Source organism: Malaya genurostris, chromosome 3, assembly GCF_030247185.1.
Source record: "Malaya genurostris strain Urasoe2022 chromosome 3, Malgen_1.1, whole genome shotgun sequence".
Taxonomy (NCBI): Eukaryota; Metazoa; Arthropoda; class Insecta; order Diptera; family Culicidae; genus Malaya; species Malaya genurostris.
Window position 1 is genome coordinate 189,027,836 of NC_080572.1, and position 26,633 is coordinate 189,054,468.

The 26,633-nt window shown below is 35.3% G+C and overlaps 1 protein-coding gene across 1 annotated transcript in view; it reads right to left on the minus strand.

Annotated features, from left to right (window-relative positions):
- The window catches only part of LOC131437784 (protein still life, isoform SIF type 1), a 416,149-nt gene that overhangs the window by 336,546 nt on the left and 52,970 nt on the right, over window positions 1-26,633 (minus strand). Inside the window, 1 exon segment of the mRNA XM_058607355.1 lies at window positions 26,442-26,586. Coding sequence (XP_058463338.1) covers window positions 26,442-26,586 — 145 coding nt within the window.

Sequence of the window (26,633 nt, forward strand, 5' to 3'; positions counted from 1 at the left end):
AACACGCATAAATAAGTTCAAAATTGTTGCGATTTTTATTTTGTTACTTTTTACAATTGACAATATTAGAATAAATCTAAGTGGAACTAGATGCAATTTTAGGCCTTTTCAAATTTAGTTTTAATTATTGAAAATCCGAAAAATTATCAAAACTTCAACACATATTTAAAAAATAGAAAAATGTTTTCTAGACAAAATATGATAAAGTATTGTTAAAGTACAAACCTTCACGAAGAGATTTCATGTTTAAACGTGTAAATAAATTGAGTTATCGCGAAGCAACACGATTTTTAAGACGAGATGTTGATCGGGCGACGCTCACTGTAAAAGTGAGTTACAAAAATAGCAGACGCGTGACGCCCTCTGTTTCTTTACCATTCATGGTTTCAGCATGACCATAGTGAAAATGAGTCACACGAAGAGTACTCAAGATATACTCATTGGAAAATAAATTGGATAAGGTACATGTTCTCCTATAAGTATTATTAAAGTTTGCTGCATTAAGTTGCATATTTCGCTTCGGCACAAGGTTTCCTAGGTAAAAAAAGGTAAAATTATGCATAAATTTTCCAGAAAAGAATAAACTTATGCATTAGCTTCTACAAAATTATGAAATTCTATATTTTCTACAATTATTCCAAACGAAGTATGCATAAAAAAATAACACGAAACAAGTTATGACTAGAAAACTAGTTTTAAGGGGGTTGCCATAATTCAGTAATTAAAACTAACTTTGAAAAGACCTAAAAAAAAGTTCCACCGAGTTCCACTTAGATTTTTTTTATGATATTGGGCACATCTTTTCCTACAAATTTTGTAAAAATCAGCTGCATAAAGTTGCATATTTCGCTTCGGTGCAAGGTTTTATCCTAGGTAAAAAAAAGGTAAAATGTTGCATAACTTTACCAGGAAAGAACAAACCTATGCACTATCTTCAACAAAAATATGCGATTTTATAAATTCTACAATTATTCCAAACAAAGTATGCATAACAAAATAACTCGAAACAATTTATGAATAAAAAACTGATTTTAAGGGGGTTGCCATAAAAACGCTTTGTATATCCGAAACGGTGCGACCTAGACTTTTGGTATATTTGACACAGTAAATTATTTTTAATAGTTCTAAAACTTTGTAGAAGAAAACAAATTTCTATCTCTTCAGAAAAAAAAGTTATGGTTACATTTTTTGTCAAAGTAGGCCATGAACAATTAATGATAGGATCAAATTACGCGGTATATATTTGTAAATAATTTTTTCTAAGCAACTATATGCATTAAAAGAACGGTTTGGCAGCTACTGATTTATGTCCACGTTTTTATTGATTCGAACCACTGTGCGACGCACCAAAACAAAAGACTTATATTTGACGAAAACGCAGTGTAAAGTTGGATGGTGTGTCAAAACGAAATTCCAATTTTTTCAGTGGCCGGCACCATAAATCCCTGTTTTATTCGTAATTGGAGGTATCTGGCGTTGGTTGCAAAGTCGATTTTCATTGGATTCCGTTCTCACATCATTCTCTCTGACATTACCCGAATGTCCACTGTTAATGTCCGAGTCCGAATGATATTTGGATTGCCTTAAAAAAACATGTGCGAGCAAAAAGGTAATCAGAAGGAAGCTTCCCAAAACTGTGTCAATCGAGCACACAAAATATGGTCCCAGCGGTTCTGTATCCATCAGAAGCAAAAAATTACACTTGGTTTGCTTCGGGAAAAATTTCACGATTGGATGGAACTAAATGAATATGGATGCCAGTAGGCTTATAGCGAATAAATTGCTAATGACCTGCTTACAACAGATTTGCGCATTGGGCGGCGTCCTCGGCTGGGAATACACTGAGTACAGGCAGTATTTTCTGTGCGGTTGGTTTTACCGCGTTTTTTTTTCTGCCACACGTGGTTTTATTGAAGCAATTGTTTTTGTACGGTAGCTTCGATATTCGTGGAAAAGGAAAGAAAATAAAAAAAACAGAAGATGGAACGGAGGAGAATAATCCGTGTGAGAAAATAGTGGGAGTATGTGACACGAATTGAAATGATTGTCTTGAGGGACTATCGTTCTTCACAGGAAAATGGGTCGTTTTCGTAGATACTGGTTCAGAAAAAGTCACATGTTTCGTTGTATTTAGCACTGATACAGGTACGAATATCCGTACAGTCTGTACAAGCAATTCGAATACCCAATATAAAAGCAAACACAGGAAAGTTGTTAATATGATTTGAATTTGCTTTTATCTACGCGACCTCATGTATGAGAATGACCACTCATGAAATTGTTACAATTTCTTTCGATCACGGATGTACAGTCCACAGAAGCACCGTTGCTCCAGTGATGAGGAATTTTATAACGTGATGCTTACAGTCATAGAAATAGCGAAAAAAAAACCAAACCGTAGCAAAAATAGCAATCAATGCTAAAATAGACGATCCCTCAACCATTTTACAGAGCTCGGAGCACGGTATAATGTTCTATGCAGGAAAAAGCACCCACAAAGTTTGCAATTAATTTCCACCAGAGCTTCGGCACTTTTGCGTTGAACCACTTGTCTGTTTTCTCGCTCATAGCAATTTTCCCGGGGAACAGGGACCATCCCTTGGTGTGGCGCTTGGAGGCAGTAGCAGTTTCGCAGAATTACGGATGCGTTCGGGGCTATGGACTTCGTGCCATTTGCACACGGTGCCTCACCGGATACGTTCACGATGAGGGCAGGTGGAGGGTGAGGAAAGGACGGATCCGTTCGGTACGTGGTAATTTCCTCGAATGCACTCATGTTACATTCCATTTTGGTTCGGCAGAAGGTTCCATTGGAAGCTCATTCAGACCGCTCTTTTTTTTTATCCCGAAGCAACTTCGGTTATAATTTACTTACAATGTTTTTAAAAATGCATAATCGAAATTATTTTCAACGCGAAACTTTATTGGATAAAACTTGAGAGTAATTACTGGATGAGGAAAGAACGTGCTGATGCTGGATTTAACCAAACGTTAAGATCGTCTCACTGGTGATGATGAGTAACTATAAAATGTGGATCAGCAAATTGATGATCCAACTGAATGCGTTTTCATTTAGCGACAGTTTTTTCCAGCATGATGTCGTACAAGTTTTACACAAGTTTTTTTTCCATCGAATTCATATTGATAAGTTATTCTCACTATTTTACACGAGAACTATTTTGATTATCGAGAGAACACAATGATTGATGATCATTAAGGGATATTCGATAACAGGGTGTCGTTTCATTCTAAGTTAGTACGGAATATTTTTTTCCCTCACGTTTCGGTTTTGACTCATCAACCGCCTAGTCGTACAAGTTGGACTGGTAGTGCTACTGCGCCACTAGTTTTTGTTCGAATTGTCGGAACAGATATGGTGATTCAACGCAAGTTTAAGTTGTACCCGATTAATGCCGATGGAATTGGCAAAGTCTACCGCGTGATGGGTTTTATTGCATTTTAAGGTATTGCCCAAGTAACAATTTTTATTACTACAGTTGGCAACAAAAATTATGAGTGATTGTTAGTTATATATTATCCTTGCGTGACTTAAAAAGCGCAGTTTTGACTAGTGACTAGTGACAGAGATCAGTTAAACATAAGTGAAAAATTAATTGTCGTTTCGTATCAAGTACATACTAGAATAACTGATCTGTACGTAACATGAAAATATCTTGTATCAAGTAAATTTGTTACAATATCTGGTGAACGACCATAATTATGTTGAAACCGGGGTTAAATAAACGATATAAATCAAAAATAAACTTGTAACGAAAACTAATAATATAAATAATAGGCGAATTAAAAAAGCTTTCTTCCATTTATAGGCTACTCTGGGCGAGGGTGGGCGTTTGCAGGTACTACACTTTTCATACCAGACGGATTAGGCTATTGTGCCCATATGAACACTAGTAACGCTGAAGGAAATCGTCAAAATGATAGGCTCTCTTCTATCGAAATGATAAGATAGATCGTTACCCGAGCGACAGATTCCTTAGAGGTAATCAACTAGCAACAAAACGACAAGACTTTCTTCTACTGCAAGTTCGCCAGAGAATTTGGCGCTTGGGTAGGAAATGTACTTCATCCGATCTCTAGTCAGTGATTGGTTCATGCGCCTGTATCACTCAAATGCCATCGGTATTGTCAACTAGCTGAATTACCCGGCGTTGCTCGGAAATGTTTCGTGAAGGGAAGGCCGAAAAAAATCTTGAAGTTGTCCTGCTTAGTGAAATACTCTGATTATAGTGAAACATAACTTAGACGGAAACCCGATTGAACAATACTCCGTTCATGTTCAGATTGCGAATGATCAGTGTCCCATCTCAGATCTCACAATAATCATAATTTTCATGTTATTCTCGACAAATTGGGTCAGTTTTATAATGATTATTTTATAACGAAAGGCTGTTCAACATCATAACTACATTCGTACTATAGAATAACGTTTTTATATAATTTATTTTACCAAGGCTTTAACCATTTTGGTCGTTCATCGAGAAGTAAAACCTATAGAATAATGATTCAGCTAATACAAATGTTGTTGTAATCTTATTTCCATCACCTTGAGTCGACAGTTTTCTCAATTTACATAATAAAATGCACATTGATTGTATGATTTCGTCAATTCAGGTCAATGTTGAGAATACTTATTCCCCCTTCCTCTTGTGAATATTTTTGTGAACCTCGCTCTGTTGCTAGAAATATACTGTACTCGTAAAGAAGTACCAATTTTTCGTAAAACCCGATCAATTTTCCCTTACACTTTCCATGTTCGGGGCACTTACTCCACTCCCTCATCCTCAAAATAACCTTATAATCTAAATAGAAACAAAATATGTGCTTTTTGCACAAACAAATTCAACCCCCAAATGTTCTTATAATCTATTTTGATTGAACTTCCTTTTTGTCAGTGAACTTACTACAGATCTCCTTCATTATTACCCTGAGTACTGTAGGAAGTATCTGTGCTTTTCAAAAAAAAATATCGATTCCACCTTTGGTATATGTGCCAAACTTGGTGGCGATTCGTTTAGTTGTTTCGTAATTATGCTGAGACTTAAATACACTCGGGTTCATAAGCAGATAAAGAATATTTTCCCTTGGTTCTTTGAATTTCCCGGCAAAATGGAACTAGATCTTTGGAAATTATTTAAAGAAAATTGTGTTGCATTCAAATTAACAACAACAATACTATCTGCTACGAAAAAATCTATCGTTAAATTCTCGCCGCTCTCATGTTATAAAAAAAAATGGAAGATGAAAATTTATTTAAAAAAATCCCTCCTTCTAGTCTAAATGCCGATTCAGTTCAAATTATATAAATTTCGTCCTTGATCCTCTCCCTCCATGTTAAGGACACTTACTACACACTTTCCCCCTGAAAATGTCCTAATGATCATCTCCGAAGAGCAAAAAGTATCTGTGCCAAATTTGATAGCAATCCGTTCAGTAGTTCCAGAGTTCTGCCGTTACAAACATTACATCCCCTTTTTAGATTGACATACTACATCCACTCCACACGAATACCCTCATAATCATATCAAAATTATGCAAAAAGTACCTATGGTCTTCAAAAAGTATCGATTCTCGTCAAATTAGATAATTCTTTTAATGACCCCCTTTGTTAAGGACACTTGCTAATCTCCCTCCTCCCAATATTCTTATAACTATCTCTGAAGAGCAAATAGCAGTTATGCCAAGTGTGATAGCAATCCGTTCCGTAGTTTCGGAGTTATGCCGTTACATCCCACTTTTTAAAGCCACTTGCTACATCCACCTCCATCTATATTATAAATAAGGCATGGAAAATGTTTGCATGATCTTCAAAAATTATCGATTCTTTTCAAATTTTATGAATTTTTTCATAGCCTGTTAATGATACTACGCTTGCTCCCCTATAAAAATACCTTTATGACTATTTCCGAAGAGAAAGAAATAACTGTGCAAAATTTTATAGCAATTCGTGCAATTGTACAATAGTACAGAGTACTTACTACACCCTCTCCCCACAGAATATCCTTATAATCATATCTAAGTTGTGCAAAAAGTGTCTACGGTCTTCAAAAAGTACCGATTCTCGTCAAATTAGGTGAAGTTTTTTATGACCACCTTTGTTAAGGGCACTTGCTACGATTCCTCTCCCCATGGAAATATTCGTATAACCATATCTGAAGAGCAAGAAGTGTGTGTGTGCCAAGTTTGATAGCAATCCGTTAAGTAGTTTCGGAGCTATGCCATTACAAACGTTACACCCCCCTCCCCTTTTTCAAAGGCACTTGCTACATCCATCTCCCATTAAATCGTATCTACGGTATACGAAATGTTTCTAAGGTCTTCAATTTTCGTCAAGTTATATGAATTTTTCATGACCCCTCCTGGCTAATGACACTTGCTACGCTCCCTCTCTCCATGAAAATGGCTTATGACCATCTGTGAACAGCAAAAAGTACATGTACCAAGTTTGATAGCAATTTGTTCAATAATTCCGAAGTTACAATAATTACAAAGATTACACCCCCATTTAATTGGTACTTGCTACATCCAACCCCCATATAATCATATCTAATGTATGCAAAATGTTTCTACGGTCTTAAAAAAGTATCGATTCTCTTCAAATTAGACAAATTTTTTCATGATGCCCCCTGTTAAGAACACTTACTACGCTCCCTCCGCTTTTAAAATGCCCTTATGACATTTTCAGAAGAGCAAGAAGTATCTGTGCCAAGTTTGGTGGATCTCCGTTCAATAGTTCCGATCTTATACCGTTTTAAACATTACATCCCCCTTTTTAAAGGCACTTGCTACATCCATCCCCCGCCCCCCTACAGTCATTTCTAAGGTTTGCAAAATGTTTCTATGGTCTTTAAAAAGTATCGATTTTTGTCAAGTTATATGAATTTTTCCATGACCCCGCCCCCTTTGTTTATGACACTTGCTACGCTCCCTCCCCTATAATAATACTCCTTAAACTAGCTCTGAAATTCAAGAAGTACCTAAACCAAACTTTTTTAAATTTTGGAAAATTAAAATAATAATCTATAAACTATAAAGGAAAGCAGAGTCAAGACCAAAGCGGACACAATACGAAGTTTCCCAAAATTTCACTAACGAAGACATTATATATATATTATATTGTTATTTATATTATATATATATATATATATATATATATATATATATATATATATATATATATATATATATATATATATATATATATATATATATATATATATATATATATATATATATATATATATATATATATATATATATATATATATATATATATATATATATATATATATATATATTATATATATATATATATATATATATATATATATATATATATATATATATATATATATATATATATATATATATATATATATATATATATATATATATATATATATATATATATATATATATATATATATATATATATATTCGGTTTCTACTTCACAAACATTACTGCTATGAAACATATCAAGCAAGAAACTCGCATAGGCGAGTTTATTTAGTGTAAAATTCGAAATACATTGCAGGGTTGGGGATCGAACTCAGGCGAGCAGCATGAAAGGCATAGACGTACCCACCACGCTATACCCGTCCCCCAAACTAATTTTTGGGTCTTATCCACTTTCCCGGTTGATTTTCCTTTATGTTTTTCGTGCAAGAAAGTGACACAATTGCGACAAAAGAATTGGAATATAAATTCAACAATCTTAGGTTGCAGCCAGAGTGCAAGCGTCACGCGAAGCGTCAAGACGCACGGCCGAGCGTGTCATATTTGATCAAAGTAGGTCTGTCAGAGTACACGCGAAGCGGTGAAAGTACATGGTATTAAATCCACTATAGAGTCTTTGGTCAAGTTTGATGATCAAATAGATGACCCTTTCGGTTCTGGAGATATAACGGAATAGGTGACGTTAGCGAAATATTGCTCTTAGGGGACGGGTGTAGCGTAATGGGTAAGTCGATGCCTTTCACGCAGCCCACCTGGGTTCGATTCCCAACCCCGCACATAGGGTCAGAAAGTTTTTCTGGCCCGAAGAGGCGAATTACCTTAAGGTTAAAACCTCTATAATCGTTTAAGCATTGGCTCGTTTAAAAGTTATTGTGTCATTTATCAAATTGCTGACACATTCGGTATGGTATAAGTGGCGTAACCGACAAACCGCTATTTTTTACAAAAGATGGCTACAAACTTAATCTCGTTTGAAAGCTACTATTCTGTCATTGATAAAGTTCGAAAGTCAAATGACTATAGTAGTATAAGTGATGTAACCGACAAACCATTTTTTTTGGCTCCATTCTCGCAATGAATTTCGATAAAATCGAGGTTTGGTTCCCAGCCCCACATATTGGGTCAAGAATTAGAACATCTGAATCTCTTTACAAACTGTGTATTGACACCAAGAAGCATACGACTTTTTATTCCAAAAGTATTCGTTGATTTTTTATAAGAACTAAAAAGCAATTCTGCTTAACATTCATCAACAACTCCGACCCGTGTGAGATGAGTCAATTACATAAGTTGACTACTATGCCGCTACCCAGAGAAAATTGAAAGAAGCAAAAGCTGTATAATTTGTGAATGATTGAATACTGTTCATTGGAAATAGTTCCGCCAATTCCGCTGTTCCACCGTACCGAGAAGCGGAAATTTTTCAACCGACCGTTGGACTCTCGCTGCCTTCTGATAAAGGTTGTCAGAAAGTTAGGTGCAACAAACATTCTGTGAATGATTCAATTTAGATACAGGTCGGAACGGAACGGAACCGGTTCAATCCAATTCGATATTCAGATTTGGACTAAATGAAACTAAGTTGTACCCGGTTGCATCCAGTGCAACTTTCCAACTTCGTTGTAGGTACTGACCGTTCGTTCCTCCTCTGCCCTGCAGACACTACAGCACTACAGATCGATTCGGAATCAGAAGGTGTTAGAGACTTCGATTATGCTACCATTTGAAGGATTAACTAGCGCTAAACTCTCGGCACCGTGGAACCGAGTTAGAACATTTCGGTGTGGCACTTTTCAATGTTTTCTCGGTTTGGGTTGAATAGGTGATAAGGGATTTGCACACCTTCTCCCCCTGCCCCCTTTCGTCTCCAACCCCAAGTGGTTACGGTATTACGTCAGTGAGCTCGAATTCAATTGAATCATCGGAGCCGGATAGAAAAGCATTCGGCAGGTCGATCGGTAGGTGGTAGATAATTCCTAGCGGCCATTTGTTGCCTTCGGTGGCCGGTGAACGGTTCGGTCTCCCGATAAAATGCAATCCAATCAATTTGTTTCGTCCCGTATGAAGAGTGTACCTTTTTTTTCACGGGGATATTCAATCAGTTCTAGTGTTGAGTGTTGGACGGAAAAAGAACAGGGAAAAAAGAAATGAAATCGCTTACTTTGAGAAAGGTCACCTCACCGCAATGCCGTTCTGAATTCCTTTCCGTATTCGGTGAATTTGTCGTAATACTTATTTCGGGGCTGGACGTTTGATAAAGAGCCACTTTCTGTAATGTTAGTTAAATTAATGATTGGGTTGCTAAGAAGCTTTGGAATCGGATTGTCCGGTATGGCTTTTTGCTATTAGAAAGTATTAGCAAAATTCATGTTTTGCTCGTGAATATAAATACTGATTAGGTTGAAATTTGTAGATTTTCATTTTAAGTCGTTATCTTGGCCTTGGTATCTTTCTTCGGAGAGGATCAGTCTAGAGTTCGTGTTAAATCCGACAGTACGAAAATGTAATGATTTGATTTAAGTCTTGTTAAAATGTAGAGCCGTCTTAAGCTAATTTTAAATTTGATCAGTGTCTAATGGGAAAAACAGATAGAAAAAATGACATGCGAATGGAACTATGTAATGAAAAACACGAAAATGTTACCGCAAAACACATGAAGAGAAAGCCTTATTGATTAGAAGAACCGAGCATGCTTCACTTTACTTGTCTGCCAGAGCCAATTACAATCCTATCTCTATGGCAACCCATCCAACAGAAAACAACACACACACCGCATCACAAGTATATTTTCACTTTCTGCTTTGCCGTCAGACGCTGATTTGAGATTTTGTTTTTTGTCTCTTTTGCTGTCTACGGAGCCAAATTTAAAAATGTAGCCAAGATTACACCCAGTTCCCTGCTTCCATGTCGTAAAAGGCCAAAATTGCAGGAGTTTTTATTTTGCTACATTCAGTTACCAGAACACTTTCTTACTTTACTATCACTTCTTTCAACAAATTGCTTTTATCTCTTCTATACTTCTATTCTTTCGAATTTTTCAACAATAGTCTAATCTGAAATCATTTATTCATTTCTCGAAACTATAGGTTGTGGTGAGCTCAATTGATACGCGTTTCTCATCGCTTATTCGTATCTGGTGATTCGTTAGCGAAGCTTGAATGTATTTTATTTAGTTGTTTGTATTTTTTCTTTATTCCACATGCTTCTTTCACTAACTTAAATTTTGAATCTAGTTTTTCAATGCTAAGCCGTCAGAATTTGTCCGCGTCAGCGATAAAAATGTTCCACTATAATAAAATGCGTAGTAAAATTATAGTAATTTTCTTCATACTAAATATGTTTTAATACCCTAAATTGTTTGACCAACTACGAATCTGTCCGGAAGAAATTTATTTATTAATTAATTTATTTATTTAGAGGCAAGGGAAAAGCCCGCTGGAGCTGAGATTTTTGTTCTCCTTCTCCAGCAGGCATAAAACTTTCTCATCTTTTGTATCAGCAGATAACATTTGTCCAAATGATATATAACGAAATCATAAATTGCTCTTATTCAAACTACAAAGCTATCTAACAACTATTGATATCGTTTAATTATCTTAATAAAACTAGCGGAACAAGATGCGGAGAAAACGGGTTTTAATGGTGTTACGAGATAAATTGAAATCAAATTCATCAGAGCAAGTATTGAATACGCGACACATACTCGAAAACGGGTCATTAAAGCCATAGTTAGTTCTAGCACGAGGAATTCTGAGAAAGGGATTAAACTGCAAATTACGCCGATGAATGTCAAAACTTAGCTTTTGTAGGAGATCTGCACAATGCTTTGCAGACTTGCAGCTTTGCAGATAATAAACGTTACTTTTCTGACAATTTAAATGTTGAAAAAATAAACAGAACCTTTCAGAAGGATCATAAGCAAGAATGAGAATTGCTCCAGTTTTTACGGTCTGTACTGTTAACAAATGGTTGGGGAACAATTTCCCACACAAAGCCTGCTTTCGTGTCAGTTGAGAAACATCGAATGCGTACCATCAAATTCCTGCGGGAAAAATTACGATCGCAAACATGGTTTTGGTCGAAGTTTTCAACCTCACCAGACACACCAGACTTTGACTGTACAAGTCCACAGTTCCCGGCAGTGTGCAGACAAATGAAGGTGCAATTGAAAATCGATGAAAATTCCCAAGAGACCACTCCACTCTTTTGCTTTGTGTTTCCACTCACACGCAGTACTGTGTTCAGTTTTGTGTAATCAACGTTTATAACGTTGAAAAGGATTCATTTGGAAACCGAAAAATTGTAAACCCGAAACTGTTGGGAATAGCGTACTCGAATGAGTCTTTTTTTTTTTCATTTGGGATCAGTTCATAAATTACGAGCACGATTTCGCTGCTTCAAGTGCCATCATGTCTAGTAGTATAAATGCTTCAATTCGTCCGCATCAATATTAAAGATAAACTCAAAATCAAGTTTATCGTTAGTTCTAAGTATTTAGCTATGTAGTTATAATAGTAAATGATATGAAATGTATCATTTGGATATTCTGTAATCTGTTGGCACAAAAGATGAGGAGGTTTTATGCCTACTGGAAAAATAGTGATAGATTGATAGTAACCTATCTCCAGTGGGCTTTTCCCTGCTCCAGAAATAAATAAATGAATAAAAGATAGAGTGTTTATCGCTTTTCTATATACCAAAGAAATATGACCCCTCGAAGACTTTAGTTTATTGGTAAACTCTAAATACGATTCGAATGTTGCATTACTTTCTTTGTTTATCCTGCAAATATTGAGCAGAATACAATTGACATTAGACATTTTAAAACTATACCTCTGTATTCGTTGAAAAAAATTTAAAAATTTGTTAGTCCTGTTCTATTTCTGAAAGAAAAAAAACCTGTTTTAATCCACCTAGTAGAGTATTGAAGTCTTTATTCAAATTTATTGAATATTGAATAAAATTTTGTAATTTTGAATATTGAATAAAATTTGTAAAAAGTTTTGAGTCAAACCGGTCACTCAAGCTCAGGACAAGATAAAAAGAAGTGCACCACACGGAAAACCCGCAGATCGCAAAATTACAATATTGCAATTGTTGTTTTACGCCCTGATTGTTTCAACTAAAATGTTGCTGATTTAACTTTTATTTTACACGAATTTTTTTAACACGGTACGTACTCTCTTGTCGAGGCTAAGAATAATCTTTCTTCTACAAGTTCGAGACTAACATTTGCCCGATTCTCCCAATCCCTCGCCTGCCCACCATCTCTGTCGAAAATAACAAGATCTTTTTGATGTCACAAACTTTTTCGTTCCCTCTTCCTCAGTTTCTCCATCATCTCGATGTCAACTAATTAGGTCTTTGTCGCTTTTAGTCATTCATTGTCCCTTTTATTCACTCCATTTTCCACAAAATTACTTCTCTATGCATCTTTCAATCTGTTAGGCAACATCACCATTATCGCCTACGGAAAACTACTCCAGTCGATGACCAACATGCGGGCCACCCGCCGGGTCTCCGTGGCCTAGGGGTGTTTCTCGCGGACTCATTGATACGTATAATCGTCATCTGGAAGACACTCGTGTTACATTAAATCTACCGACCATTGCCGATCGCCAGCTGCATGCTGAATCTGTCAGAATGGACCATTGTAACCGAAATACGCCACTACCCTAATGAAAATACCCTAGTTTTAAGTTAGTCGTTAATTAAGATTAGAAAATACCCTTGGCATCTTAGAGCTTAAGCGGTGTACCTTTAAATATGTTATTATTGAATAAAAAAACACCGTACGTAACCCCCGTGTAAAAAGAAACCTTAGTGTATTTGTATTTTCCTGAAAGTACATCTGTAGCATTAGGCTTATCAGCAACATTCTAGGGGGGTAGGGTATAAATGATGAAAAACAAAAGTTTTTACAATTTTTTCTCAGAACTATCGTTCAACAAAATGAACTTGAGTGTTTTGCATAATACAAAATATCATTCGAACAACATTTTGTAATTTTTTCGTGGAAAAATATTGAGAAGTGAGTCGATGAAGAGATATTTTTGAGAACGTTTCTTAAAAATCATGATTTGCGGTGTCCACTGTATCTCAGCGCAGACTTATCAGAAGTCTACAAATCAAAGCACTATAGATAGAGTGGATGTTTTTCTAGACCTCAACGTTTCTGTTGGATTTTTTAAATTTTTTTCTTGTTTTGGTGGTTGTTTAAAGTCAAAACTACGATTTTTCACGAAAAAATCCGACATTTTGAAACTATAAAACTGAACTGAAAGATTTCAAGAATATTTAGTCAAGACAAATTTTTTTTTTACTTTCATGCATACAGGTAACTTTGCTGGGATTGCGTCATTGCTCAGTTGCACGAGTGACACCTCATTGAAACGTTTCATTTTCCGCTTGTTCAACTGTAACGTTTCATCAGTCGTTTGTGGTATGCGTGTCTTTGCTGGGTATCATTGCTAAACTATCAGCACGGTAAATTAAAAATGACAGTATGGTTAAAACAAAAATCGATTAGTTGTAACAAATTTTAACCAATCAAATTCAGAAAAACAACTAATATTTTAGTTGTTTTGCTATCGCTAGCTTTTCCGTGCAAAAGCATAGTTTGGAAAATCTGCTAAAAAAGATCCATAAAATAACTGCTTTGGAAATTATATGCAATGTTGAAAAAAATTTGTTTGTATCTTCTGCTCAGAAGTAGAGCAAAATAAAGCTCCGAAAGGCGAACGGCTTTTAGGATAAAACCATATAAATCGGAATACAAAAATTTGAGCCATAACCGTGACATTGACCTAGCTCTGCATTCAAGATGCCTATAGATATTAACTGATTTGATCCCGCATGACCACTTAAGATTTTGTAGTCCTGAGAAGGACCTTTCGGTTTCAGAAGATTGAGTTTGTATTCTAGGAATTAGAGCGGCAGTATAAGTTCCTAAATAAGTTTTTTATGTTACTTTTAAAGCCCTGGCAAGGACAATTAGGGGTTTTGTTACGGACGATTACGTTTGTATACCAGAAAGAAGGGTGCCAGGCGTAGTCTTTGTCCTATTACATAAATACAATCGTTACACAAGTCCTACAATCGCTCATATACCTATTTCAATATTTCATACATCTCAATATTTGAATGAAAGAAACTGTCGAAATGTTTAAAGGGTTGGCTTTCAAAAAGGACCAAATTGTTGAATGCTCTGCGATATTAAATACTAACCAAATGCTAGCATTATTTGTGATCGTTTGGTGCGAATTTCGCACTGCGAAAGTAGCACAACGCCAATCAAATTATTATAGATTTGCACCAAAGTGATGATTTTCCCCTCTGATTTACTAAGAAGTAATCTTAATAGTATTTTAGATAACATTTAAAGCCATTAGAACGGCTGATTTGGTATAATGTTCCCTATCGTTATCTTTTTCTCCATTACAAATGATCAAAAGCTGGATGACGCAATCGCTCGAACTGCTCATAATGCCGATTGACTTAATACTAAACCAATTTTGATTAAGAATTTTCTTTATACGTGATTTCCTTTGTAGCTTTTTCACAAACGGGCGGTCCTAATGGTCACAAAATTAGCAACAGACAGAATTGCGATGTTTCGAGTTTGCATATTTCATTGAAAGATCTATCAAAATGCTGTATAAATTTACAAGAAGCCTTTCAGAAGGACCAAATTCCTGTCTTTCAGAAGGACCGAATTTCTGAGTTTCAGAAGTATCAAATTGTTAAATTCTCTACGATATTAACACTCCTAATACCAAGCCTAAAAAAGTTACGCGAAGCACCAAGCCTCAAAAAAAGTTGGAACGGTAACTTTGAGCTATCATTACTTGACCAATTTCGATAAATTTTTCACCCTCGAATTTTGTGAAGTTTGTAGGTTATTTTAAGTATATCATTATTGACGATCTTTTAGAAAAAACTAATGAAAATCTTGTTTTTCTCGTTCCAAGTTTTTTTTCAAGCTCAAAATGTGCCCTATCTGCATTCATGCGGCACCTGCATCGCGAATCGGATATTGAGAACTTCAACTTTACCGAATCATAACTTTGTTGTTAGTCAACCGATCTTCAAAATTTGTTCACCATTGGAAAGGTAATACTTCCAGAAATAAAATGCACTGAAAAATAGGGTTGTCTACCCAAAGTTATAATGAAAACTGTAGATAGATGACCTAAGAAATGGTGAGACCTTTTACAATGATCGTAAATATCTCGAAATTCAAAGCGATGACCTATACATTTTTATACATCATTCGATTGCTAGTGATACCAGCTACAATTTTCGCTCAACTACCATTCCTGCGCAATCAAAAGAAAACATTAAACAATCGATGAATTTATAAATATATATGAATTTTTCATTTTTTTTCACATGTTTGTATATAACTCAAAAATAAAGCGATGACATGTACATTTTTTTGATTCAGAATATTGGAATCATTACCTGAAACAATGTATTGATAACCAAAATTATATATCCGTTCAAAGAATTTCAATAAATTTGGAACAAATACAGAGAATTTGTATTATTGGGAAAATTTTTCCAAACAACACTAAACTAAATTTGAAAGTTTGAATGACATATATTTTTTTATTATTTTAGTTGGAAATTTATTATAAACAAAATTTACAGAAAAAAACTGAAGCTTGGATTTCACGGAGAAGTTTAAAAAATTTAGTAAACAACCTAAAACTCTAAAAATAGTTATATTATTGTATTGGACGAACGATCTAAACAATTTTTATGTACAACCCAAACGCAATTGATAACTACTAAAATTCTGATTGTGTTGTAGGTTTGCCGTAGAATCTCAAAAAATAGCTAAAAGATAGGAAATTTTAAAATTTCCGAGTTAAATTGCATTGCACAGTGGTCCGGATCCACAATTTAGGAGGACAAAAACATTTGTGGCTTCACCTTATACTTTAGAGCTATGATGTCTTTAAAAACAAATGATCAGTGAAGATAAGCCATATGTCGATGTACATGGTATTAGGGGGGATCTTATTATTAAGGTGATCCAAAACTTATTTTCCGGATGTATTGAGATAGAGGACTGCATTCTTCAGCAAAATTGTAGATGAACTTATATCGAGCAGCTTTGCTGAGGACACCATAGTAGTATCTGCAACGGTCACCATAGTAGTAAGAGCAACTTAGGGTGTTCCTCAAAAAATCAGATTTTTTGCTCTAGCGTTTATATTTTTCTCTTTTCGTATAGGTATCTTTGAACATCTTTTAGAGTTTCTCAAAACCAATTTTATACTGACCGGCGTATTCAGGTAGCGTTTTCTGAACCGAAGTTATGAGCAAAACTAGTTCAAAAACAGGTTATTTTTAAACTGCTATATCTAACATTAAGGCAAACGAAAAAAAATCCGTTTCTTGTATTTGACAGAAAATATTTTCGGGCATGTTTATAAAAAAAGGCGGAGGAGATATTTTTCATTTTTTTCTAAATTATGTTCATACATTATGTTTTTCATTGAAAAATATTCGTATCATGTAAGTCATTTATTAGCTATATATGAAAATAAGGTATTTTTGTATTCTAAAGTGTCAAATTAACTCAAGTCCACATTCGGGAAGAAATCGTTCTGCATTCTTCGGGGAATGCAGAATGGTGTCGCTTTTGTAAAATCTCTAAGGCCTCTCGGTGGGTGGAGGTTTTATCAACCGTGCATTTTGGCACCTGCAGATCGTTCAGCATCCTTTCGGGGATGCAGGACGATTTATTTCTTTATGTTTTGTGCTGTTTTCCCACCTCACCCAATTCCCAATTCCCTTCCATGTTCCTTTTATCCTTCCCTTCCCATCAGGAAGTTGATGAGAAGCTACGCAAGGCATGAATCTTCAAATAACTAGGAGAGCATGCCACTTGAGCCAATTAGTTTTGATAACATAGGTGCAGGGTTTCATTCAGTAAAAAGCATTCAAACGATGTTGTTTTTCGAGACGAAGACAACTGTAAGCTGCAAAAAGCTTGGTTGGTTGGTGCTAATCGCAAAGGCTGCTGCTAAGCCAATATTCGGGGCGATTCCAGTTTCATAAGTACCTGAAATAGTGGAACTCACTTCACTGAGAAAGATGGCCTAACCGATTTGAGAACTGTTTCATTTTGTAGGTTACACTAGTTCATGCACTAGCTTTCATGTTTTTCAAAAATCAAACAAAATAGAATACAGTTTTTATATGAGAATAAGAGAGATATGAGAAAGGCATCATTACACAACTTGGTGGATAAAAACAAGTTTTACTTAATTTCGTGTGATTTTTTATGCTAAATTCAGAATTCTACTTTTTCTGAATTGTTTGCTAATAGAAAATTAAAATAATTTTCGAATTCAATCATTCCGAAATAATTCTAAGTTTGTGATATTTAAATTTCAATATTCTATCGATTATAATTGATGTTGTTTAGAATAGCGAAAAATTTAAGATATATTTTTTTGTTCTTAATTGCTTGTAAAACAAAAATCAAGCAATAATTTTTTTTTTAATTGTAGTTGGTTTCTTTTGCCATGGATTAGTATATGAAATTCATATAATTTTACGTTCTATTTCTTATTGTACAAAGCCATTGAAATAATTTAAAATTTTCGTGTTGTCACAAAATTTATTTTATTAATAGAAACAAATTCTACGTCTCTTTGAAACAGATGAATTCAAAACGGATTCTTTGATTTGCAGAAACGTTGGAACGTAATATACATAGGAAATTTTGAAATTTCCGATCTTCTCCCGTTTTTTGAGATTTGACGGAAAACCTTAAACAAAAAAACCTAATTTTAGTAGTTATCAATTCCGTTTGGGTTGTGCATAAAAATGGTTTAGATCTTTGGTCCAATACAAAAACATAATTATTTTTAGAGTTTAAGAATATTTACCAAAATTTTTAAGATTTTCAGTGAAATCCAAGTTTTAGTTTTTTTGTAAATTTTGTTCATAATAAATTTTCAACTTAAATAATAAAAAAATATATGTCATAAAATTTCAAAGTTTGATTTGTTTTTTTTGGCAAAATTTTCCCAATAATAGAAATTTTCTGTATTTGTACCACATTTCTTGAGAGTAGTACGGGAAAAATCAAATTTTCATTGGTTTTCCTTTACCAATCGTCTGCTACAAAGTTTTGGAATCAATTCACGAAGTTCACAAAATTCGATGGTGTAAAATTTATTGAGATTCGTTGAAAAACAGCTGAGCTATGACAGCTTAAAGTTACCGTTCCAACTTTTTTTGAGGCTTGGTATTTGGAGTGTTAAACACTGTTCGGAACATTTTTCTCGAACACGATGCAGCCAAATACCGGATATCTTTATTTGCGCTCGCTTGATGCTAATTTCGCACAGCGAAAAGTGAAACTTTGTGCACTTTTCGCTGTGCGAAATTCGAATTATTCATAGTTAGCACTAAACTGATGATTTTAATTTTTATCAATTTGCCAAGAAGTAATCTTAATAGTTCTTTAGATAATTTAGTTAAGTATAATATTCCCCATCGTTGTCCACTTTTCGTTTTCTATTTCTCCAATACAAAACGACCAGCAGCTGGATGACGCAATCGCTCTTGTTTAAAGCGAAACTTACACTGTGAATGTTCAACACCAGTGGTTGTTTTTTCTGCGTTGAGGCTTTAGGAACGGAGCCTCATATTCGTCATTAACTGAAGCACCAGTTGAATATCGCCGGGTGTAGTTCCCACTGTCTTGGCGTAGATGGCAGCCTGCGCACTCGATGTGTCATGGATTATCATAGACTGGAGCTAGTAAACGGACAACAGGGTCTGTTTATAGATTCGGTTGATTTTGATGTTCCGTGTTTGAACATTTTTTCACTATTTCAACAATGTTAACGCAATAAACATGGCATTAACAACAATCTTACACCTTTTTTCATTAATTTCGTGGAAGAATTAGAGAAAATACTCAAACAGGAAAAAAGTTATTAATAAATCAAATCTGGAGTCATTTCGTTACACTTTCGTGTTGAGAAATTTTGAAAATGCACCCAGGTGAGCCTACTAAAGAAAGGCGTAGTCCGATGTCAAAAATATTTGAAATGTTTCAATTAGTAATAGTACCTCACTGTTTAAAAGATAGTGTAATTTACAGTAATTGATATAAGCACCAAAGTGGCAAACGAACAGTTTTTAAGCTCAAATCTAACGATACGATGTTCATAGAACTTCAATTCCGCTGGCTTTCCTACAAAACGAATTTTTTTCAGTGAATACGCCACCTCCGTAAAAATTTCGAATTCGTGTGTCTATTTTCATTTCCACAAATTTTTTATTCGTTTCGATAGAAAAACCAACACATTTTCGATGATCAAACAAGTTTGAATATGCCATTTTCATTTAGAACTTTAGAAGTTCAAAGACATGGACAAAACAATAATACAATCGGATCGGGTTCAAGGCAGGGGTAAACTAAATGTAAATTATAGTAACAATCGAATTTTACCAATCTGGGTTCGATTCCCAATCCCGTGCATAATGACCACAAGATCAAAAAAAAAAATTCATTGCGAAATTCGACAAAAAACCTTTATCCTCCCGACATTGAAAATTCGTTTTATAGTTATTTGGTTAGATACTTTTTTCGGTTGAAGCAAATAAAGAGCTTGTATTGTCTTTGCTGTATTGTGTTGCATGCCTTTCTTACAACTGAGTCTGCAAGATAGCACCCAACGAATAGATACGAATGTTTTCTTTTTTGATGTTCACATTCGTAGAATAATAGATTGATACTAGAGCAAAGAAATATAACCTTCATCTATTCAAACGACGCCCTAAGAATTCTAATTTATCGCCCCATGGATCGAACAATAACTCACACTTTTGGAAAACCGGTTAGGAACCAAATAGGGCGTGGTGAAAATGGGCTCTGCGTTTTCCTCGGAACATTAGACAGCGGCACGGCTTTTGTAGTCTCCCATGAGCGCTGTGTGGCAATGAGCCGCCCTGCTGTGGGTCTGTTGTTCGACTGCCAATTTTCATCCTTTTTTTTAAGCTCGAATGAAATAAAATTTATTTTATTGAGCGAAATTTTCCAAACAGAAAAGCCGACCGCGCTGTCGTTGATGGAGGTCAAGGGTCATGGCTGTTAGACGGTTTTATCTGTTTATGATGCAAAAACTGTTTGAACCGATGCGACATAATTCTATTGGTTTATTTATTCATTTTTTTCGAGTAGCGCTTCCAGCGGGATGTCCAAAAGGACTTGTTATGAATGGAATTAAATCTGTTTATGATCTGTGATAAATGTTTGATTGATTGGTATTACATCTAGTGTTGTTTATTGTTATTCTCCGGGTGCTCTTTTTTGTTTCTGTGGAATGTAAAAAATGTTTACTTACCTTGTGAATGAATGTTGGGCAGTCAGTAGAATACAATTTAATTTTTATCGCTGTCTAATTGTTACACAGCTTAATTCGATTTATGTAAATATTAAGTGTAAACCTATTATAGCTGATCAGTAGATAAGAATAAAATTCTTACGAAAATATAGCTTTATTTGATACTAGTTGTATTTTTTTGCTAAATTAACTGCTACTATTGAAATGCAAAAGGTGATGGTGAAAAGAAAATTCCAACTTGGAAGACAAGGAATGTTCCGGACAATCGAGAAAGCTCGTTATTTATTTTGAGCAGAGCATTGCAGAAAAAGTGACCACAATACAGAGATAGTAACGGCAAAGTAATTTTACTTCATGACAATGCCATACCCCAAGTTTCTAAGGTCGTAAAAACTTATTTGGAAATGCAGTAATGAAAAGTTTTACTCCACTCGCCATATTCATCGGACGGTGTTACATCCGATTACCATTTGTTCCGATCCCCAACGCATGATATGTCAGAGCAGCTTTTCAAAAACTTCTAAACTACCAAAAATTTGGATCAATTCATTCTGAAATAGGTTTTTTTAAGCGATATCCTAGCTTTGCCGAAAAGATCGCAAAACAGGTGGATAACGATAATCAATACTTCGAATAACGATATTGTAATGATACTCTCACAATCAGTCACGAAACTTTACTAAGCAACACTGGGAGTAATTTTCAAACGCCCGTTATCGATTTTTTTGTATTGAAACATCCAGACAAACTGTAATTGCATCTTGATATTTGTGGAACTGAACTAAAGGCTGTTGTTACGGACTAGTTTAATAGTTAAATCGTATCAGGGATTTCATCCGACGGTCTGAAGAGAAGGTCTAGAACAGTGTTGCATAAGGAAAAAGATGAACAAAAATTCGATAAGGGCCGAATTGTACAAACTTACAGAAACGGTTAATGCCGCGCGCCAGGATGCATGAAGTAAATAATGTCCAGTCGGTGTTGAACAGTCGTTCGCACCGCACGCGTATAGCTCTTGGTTCCTAGAAATTTTTTCTGACTACCTAGAGTTTCATTGATTCAAGGCTTCAGTCTTTTTCAAGGCTACCTGAATCACTAACAGACTTTAAAGACTAACAATTAGTCAGCCTTTCTCGAGGCTATACAAAGAGTGATATTCTAATATAAACAGTCTTTTTCAAGACTAAGAAATTATTCAGCCTTTTTTAAGGCTAACTATTCAAAGAACTTTTATTCGAACTAATCAGTCTTTATTAAGACTACCACAAAATCAGTCTTTATCAAGACTTTTCAAAACTAGGAGTCTAATCGAACACTAATTTAGCCTAGTTAATTTAATTTCAAATTTCATTCATTTCACAAATGCCTGCGTCCAACCGGAAGGGCAACAAGCCTAAGGCTAAAAATAATTCAATACGGAATAAATCACAATCCGTTATTCAACATTTTTCTAATAACATTCACGATCTTATAGAATCTGAAAATAAAAATCAAAGACAAGGCAGGGATTTCCCTTCCGTTGATTCTACGCCGTCTAACTATATTTACGAGATTCTTCCTGAATCCGATTGTAGCGACATAGAAGATAATTCTTCGAAAACTCCCAAAATGGACACTTGTCGTTCTGGGAAGAAACAAAAATCTATGCCTCCAGTGACGGTGATGATTTCCGACTTCAAAACATTCCGTACTGAGCTTTCTACTTTTCTCCCGGAAGTAAAAGTCTCATTTGAAATCGGACGAAGAGGAGAATGTCGAGTCTTGGTTGATGGATTGGAAGATTACGAACGTCTTATCCGATATTTGTCCGAGAAACTTCATAAATTTTATTCATATGATAGAAAATCAGACAGGCTGTCTTGAAAGGATTATCAAATGATCAAAGTATTGATGAAATTAAAAATGAACTAAAAGAATTGCTTGGTTTTGCCCCTTCCCAAGTAATACTTATGAAAAAAAGAGCGAATGGTACTTCTAAACCACGCTCTGGAATTTCCCATGAACTTTACCTAATACACTTCAATCGAAGTGACGTAAACAATTTTAAAACTTTAGAAAAAGTACGTTTCATTTCACACATTAAAATTCATTGGGAACATTATAAACGGCACAATCGTATTGCAAACTTAACGCAATGTCGTCGTTGCCAAGGCTTCGGCCAGGAAACCAAAAATTGTCATACGATATACGGTGTTTGAATTGTGGTAAATCGCATTCGAAAGACGTTTGTCCAATGCAATGAATGAAACCACTGATAAATTTTCATGTTCAAATTGCGATGGAAAGCATAAATCCAATTATTTGAAATGTCCTGTCAGGGAAAAAATTTAAACGCTCGTTCGCTTAGACAATAAATCAAATCAACGACCTTGAATTTACAGAACATACCTGAAAATCAAAAAACCGTTACAAATGCCACGCCTAATTCTTCTAAGGCACTTAGTTCTTAGTTTATTGACAGGTACGCTAGTGTGACAGGTACAAACCTACCACTTAATTCTTCCAATGTAAACAATCAAAACACAGGAACTCCTTGCACTTCATCTTCTAACGAAAACAATTTATTAATAGGTAGATCGGCCAAATCATCTTCTTCTAATGGCAGGCTACCTACTAATATTCCTTCAATGCCATTCGCTACTTTAAATGAATTTATATTTATTTATATCGATTTAGGCGATATAAATAAATATAAAATGATCTACCTACAAGATCAACTTTTTCAAATGATCGTCCGAATGAATTCGACTTCATCACTTTTTGAAGCATTTCAAATCGGATGGCAATTTGCAAATAATATTATAATGAATTTGAAATTTAATAGTGATGTTAAATAATGATTTGAATATTTTAAATTGGAATGCTCGATCTTTAAAATCGAGTGAAGATGAATTTAATAATTTGCTCAAAGTTCACAAAATTCATATTGCCATTGTGACAGAAACTTTTCTTAAACCAAATGTCAAATTGAAAAGTAATCCACATTATGTGGTTCATCGATTTGACAGGTTTACTGGAATGGGTGGTGGAGTTGCCATTTTTGTCCAACGACAAATTAAACATCGAATTTTACCTTTTTTCAATACTAAAGTTATTGAAAGCTTGGAAATCGAAGTTGAAACCATTCATGGAATTTATTTCATCGCTGGAACATATTTGCCATTCCAATGCACCGGCGAACCATTAAATTTCTTTAAAGGCGATTTGCAAAAACTCACAAGATATCGACCGAAATTTTTCGTTATAGGGGACTTATATTCTAAGCATGTTCAGTGGAATTGTAGGCAAAATAACAGTAATGGTAAAATACTTCATAATCAACTCTCAGCTGGTTACTTCACAGTTCTTCATCCCAGTAATCCGACTTGTTTCTCTTCAGTGAAAAACCCGTCTACAATTGATCTGGTTCTAACGGATCAAAGTCACATTTGTAGTGAACCGATTACATATGCTGACTTTGACTCAAATCATCTTCCTGTAACATTCAGACTTTCCAACGAAGCTTCAATTAATCCAATTAGTTCTATATTCAACTATCATAGAGATAATTGGTTGGATTACAGATCTCACATTGAAAATCTTGTGGATCATGAAACTATTTTAGAAAATTCTGTTGATGAAAAGATGCAGGAAAACGATGTTTAAGGTGGTTCTGAATACAACGATGACGACTTCCGATTTGTTGATATTCCTTGAAAACCCTTACAATATGGGTACTTTCGGAACGAGATTGAAAAGTAGATATCGGAAAACGATATTTGAGGTGGTTCTGAAATGCAAAACAATGACTTCCGGTTTATTAGTTTGCATAAAGTTTTTGCCTCATTCCTTGAACTTGGTATTCCATGGAAACACTATACCGGAAGTCACATAATTGAATTTTGAAACGAGCTCAAACATCGTTTATTGGTGTCCAATGTGTTCCGGATTTTTTTTTTGTATTAAGGGTTTTTAAGACATATCGATAAACCGGAGAATGTTATATTGGAGATAGTGACGGCACCAGACATAGTTTTGCGGCATATGTTTATTAAAAGCTTTCCAAAAATACCCATATTGCAAAAGTTTTCAAGAAATATCAGTAAACCGGAAGTCGCCATCTTGAATTTCAAATTTTTAATTTTGAACATTAATTTTTTTAATACTACCACATAACGAAACTAGTGCTAACCATATTAGAATATTGGCATCCTAATGTACATATCATGAAACACTACAAGGAATAGTCTTTTGGGTTGTTCGAACTGTTGACGTAGGACTACACAACTATTGTCAAAACCACTGTTAGGTTCTTTTTTGAACATTTAGGAAGGCGTTGTCTTTTGTGTTCCTCGTGACCTTATCAGTATCACGGTGAAATGTACTTTTTCAGAATTTTGAATTTCCTGGAAAGTACCGTTAGTTTGTTTATGCTGGTCAACACAATTCAATTATAAACGAAACAATTTTTGTATGAGTCCTTTTACGGACAAGGGTTGGCGGTTCAATGCATAGGGCGCTGATCTTACAAGTCTTAGTGTCAGTATTATCGTAGTACCAGTCATGCAATAATGTCTTGATAAGTTTCGAAAGTACAACTTGTGGACTCGTCATTTGTTTATGGATTTTTAAGCAGCGTACGACTTAGTGAAACGAAACGAATTGTGACAGATCATATTAGACTCTACGGACTCCGTAACCAGCTGAAATCCCGTAGCCTGCAGACACACACAAAACTTGTTTTATATAAGTAGTTGATCCTACCAATTGCTTTATACGACCACGAGGCACGGTCGTTCAGGGAAACAAATATTTGAGTATACGGCATGTTTGAGATAAAAATTGCGCCTAATTCTCGGCGGTAAAGAAAAGAATGGAGAATGGCGCAGGTGCATGAAACATGAGCTGTACCAAGTATACAAACATGCAGACATTGGAAGGTTAATAAAATACGGCAACTACAGTGGGCTGGACATGTAGCAAGGATGCCGGAAGAGAGAATGGCCTACGTGATGCTCAGCAGAGAGCCTGGGCGAGATCGTCGAGGTAGACCTCGCACTCGCTGGATGTGCGCAATCTAAGAAGATGGGCTCGCAGCGGGAGTTCAGAGCGACTGGAGAACGTTGACTCAAGATCGAGTATCCTGAAGATCTACAATTCGTTCGGTCAAATAGAAAAATAAACTTTGGGATGTATATCGGCTTGAATTCAATGTAAAATAGAATTTTATAGTCAAATCCAGTCACTAGGTCGGATTTACCCCACCTCACACTATATGAGGGTCCGCAAAAAAAAACAAATTTGTAAAGATGGGAGGAGAACCGATGATCTGCGATGTGCTACTTGATGATCAATCGCTTTATTGAACCTACTTGTTCAAATATGCATATTGGGGTGCCAAAAAAGGTCATACCTAAATTTCTCAAACCGGTAGTGCCGATAAGTTTCAGGATCTCGCAAAAGTCCTTGTGCAAAATTTGAGCCAAATCGTACCAAGGGAAGCGGATCCGAATAACAAACAAGGTTCCCATTATTGAAATTCAAATCTATACGCCGACAGTGAAATGGTATTATCTCTAAGACTCTCCTAACTAAATTTGCAGTGAAAATACTGTAATAGAAATGTTACCTGGAATCGAATTATTGTTCATTTTATCTCTAGTACTATATGTACAAAATACAACAAGTTATCGACAATACTATTTTTCATTGCACAATGAGTATTTTTTTGCCGTATCAAACGCTTATTGAACACCTGTTTTTTTCTGTCATCGATTGCAAACTGTCATCAAGGATAAACATTAGAAAAACACAAACATTGCACTTACCTCAGACGATGTCAGATAGCACAGTCTCGAGTCCGTGCTGTCGATCGATGCCTGCTGCACGATGCCATACCGCGGTTCCCGATCACTCATGTAGTCCGACCGGAGGCTGTCCTGGCGATCGAACACACCCCTGGACGAGATAGAACTTGACATCAGAGTTTGATAATATGAATCGTGCCTCTTCGGTGGAAT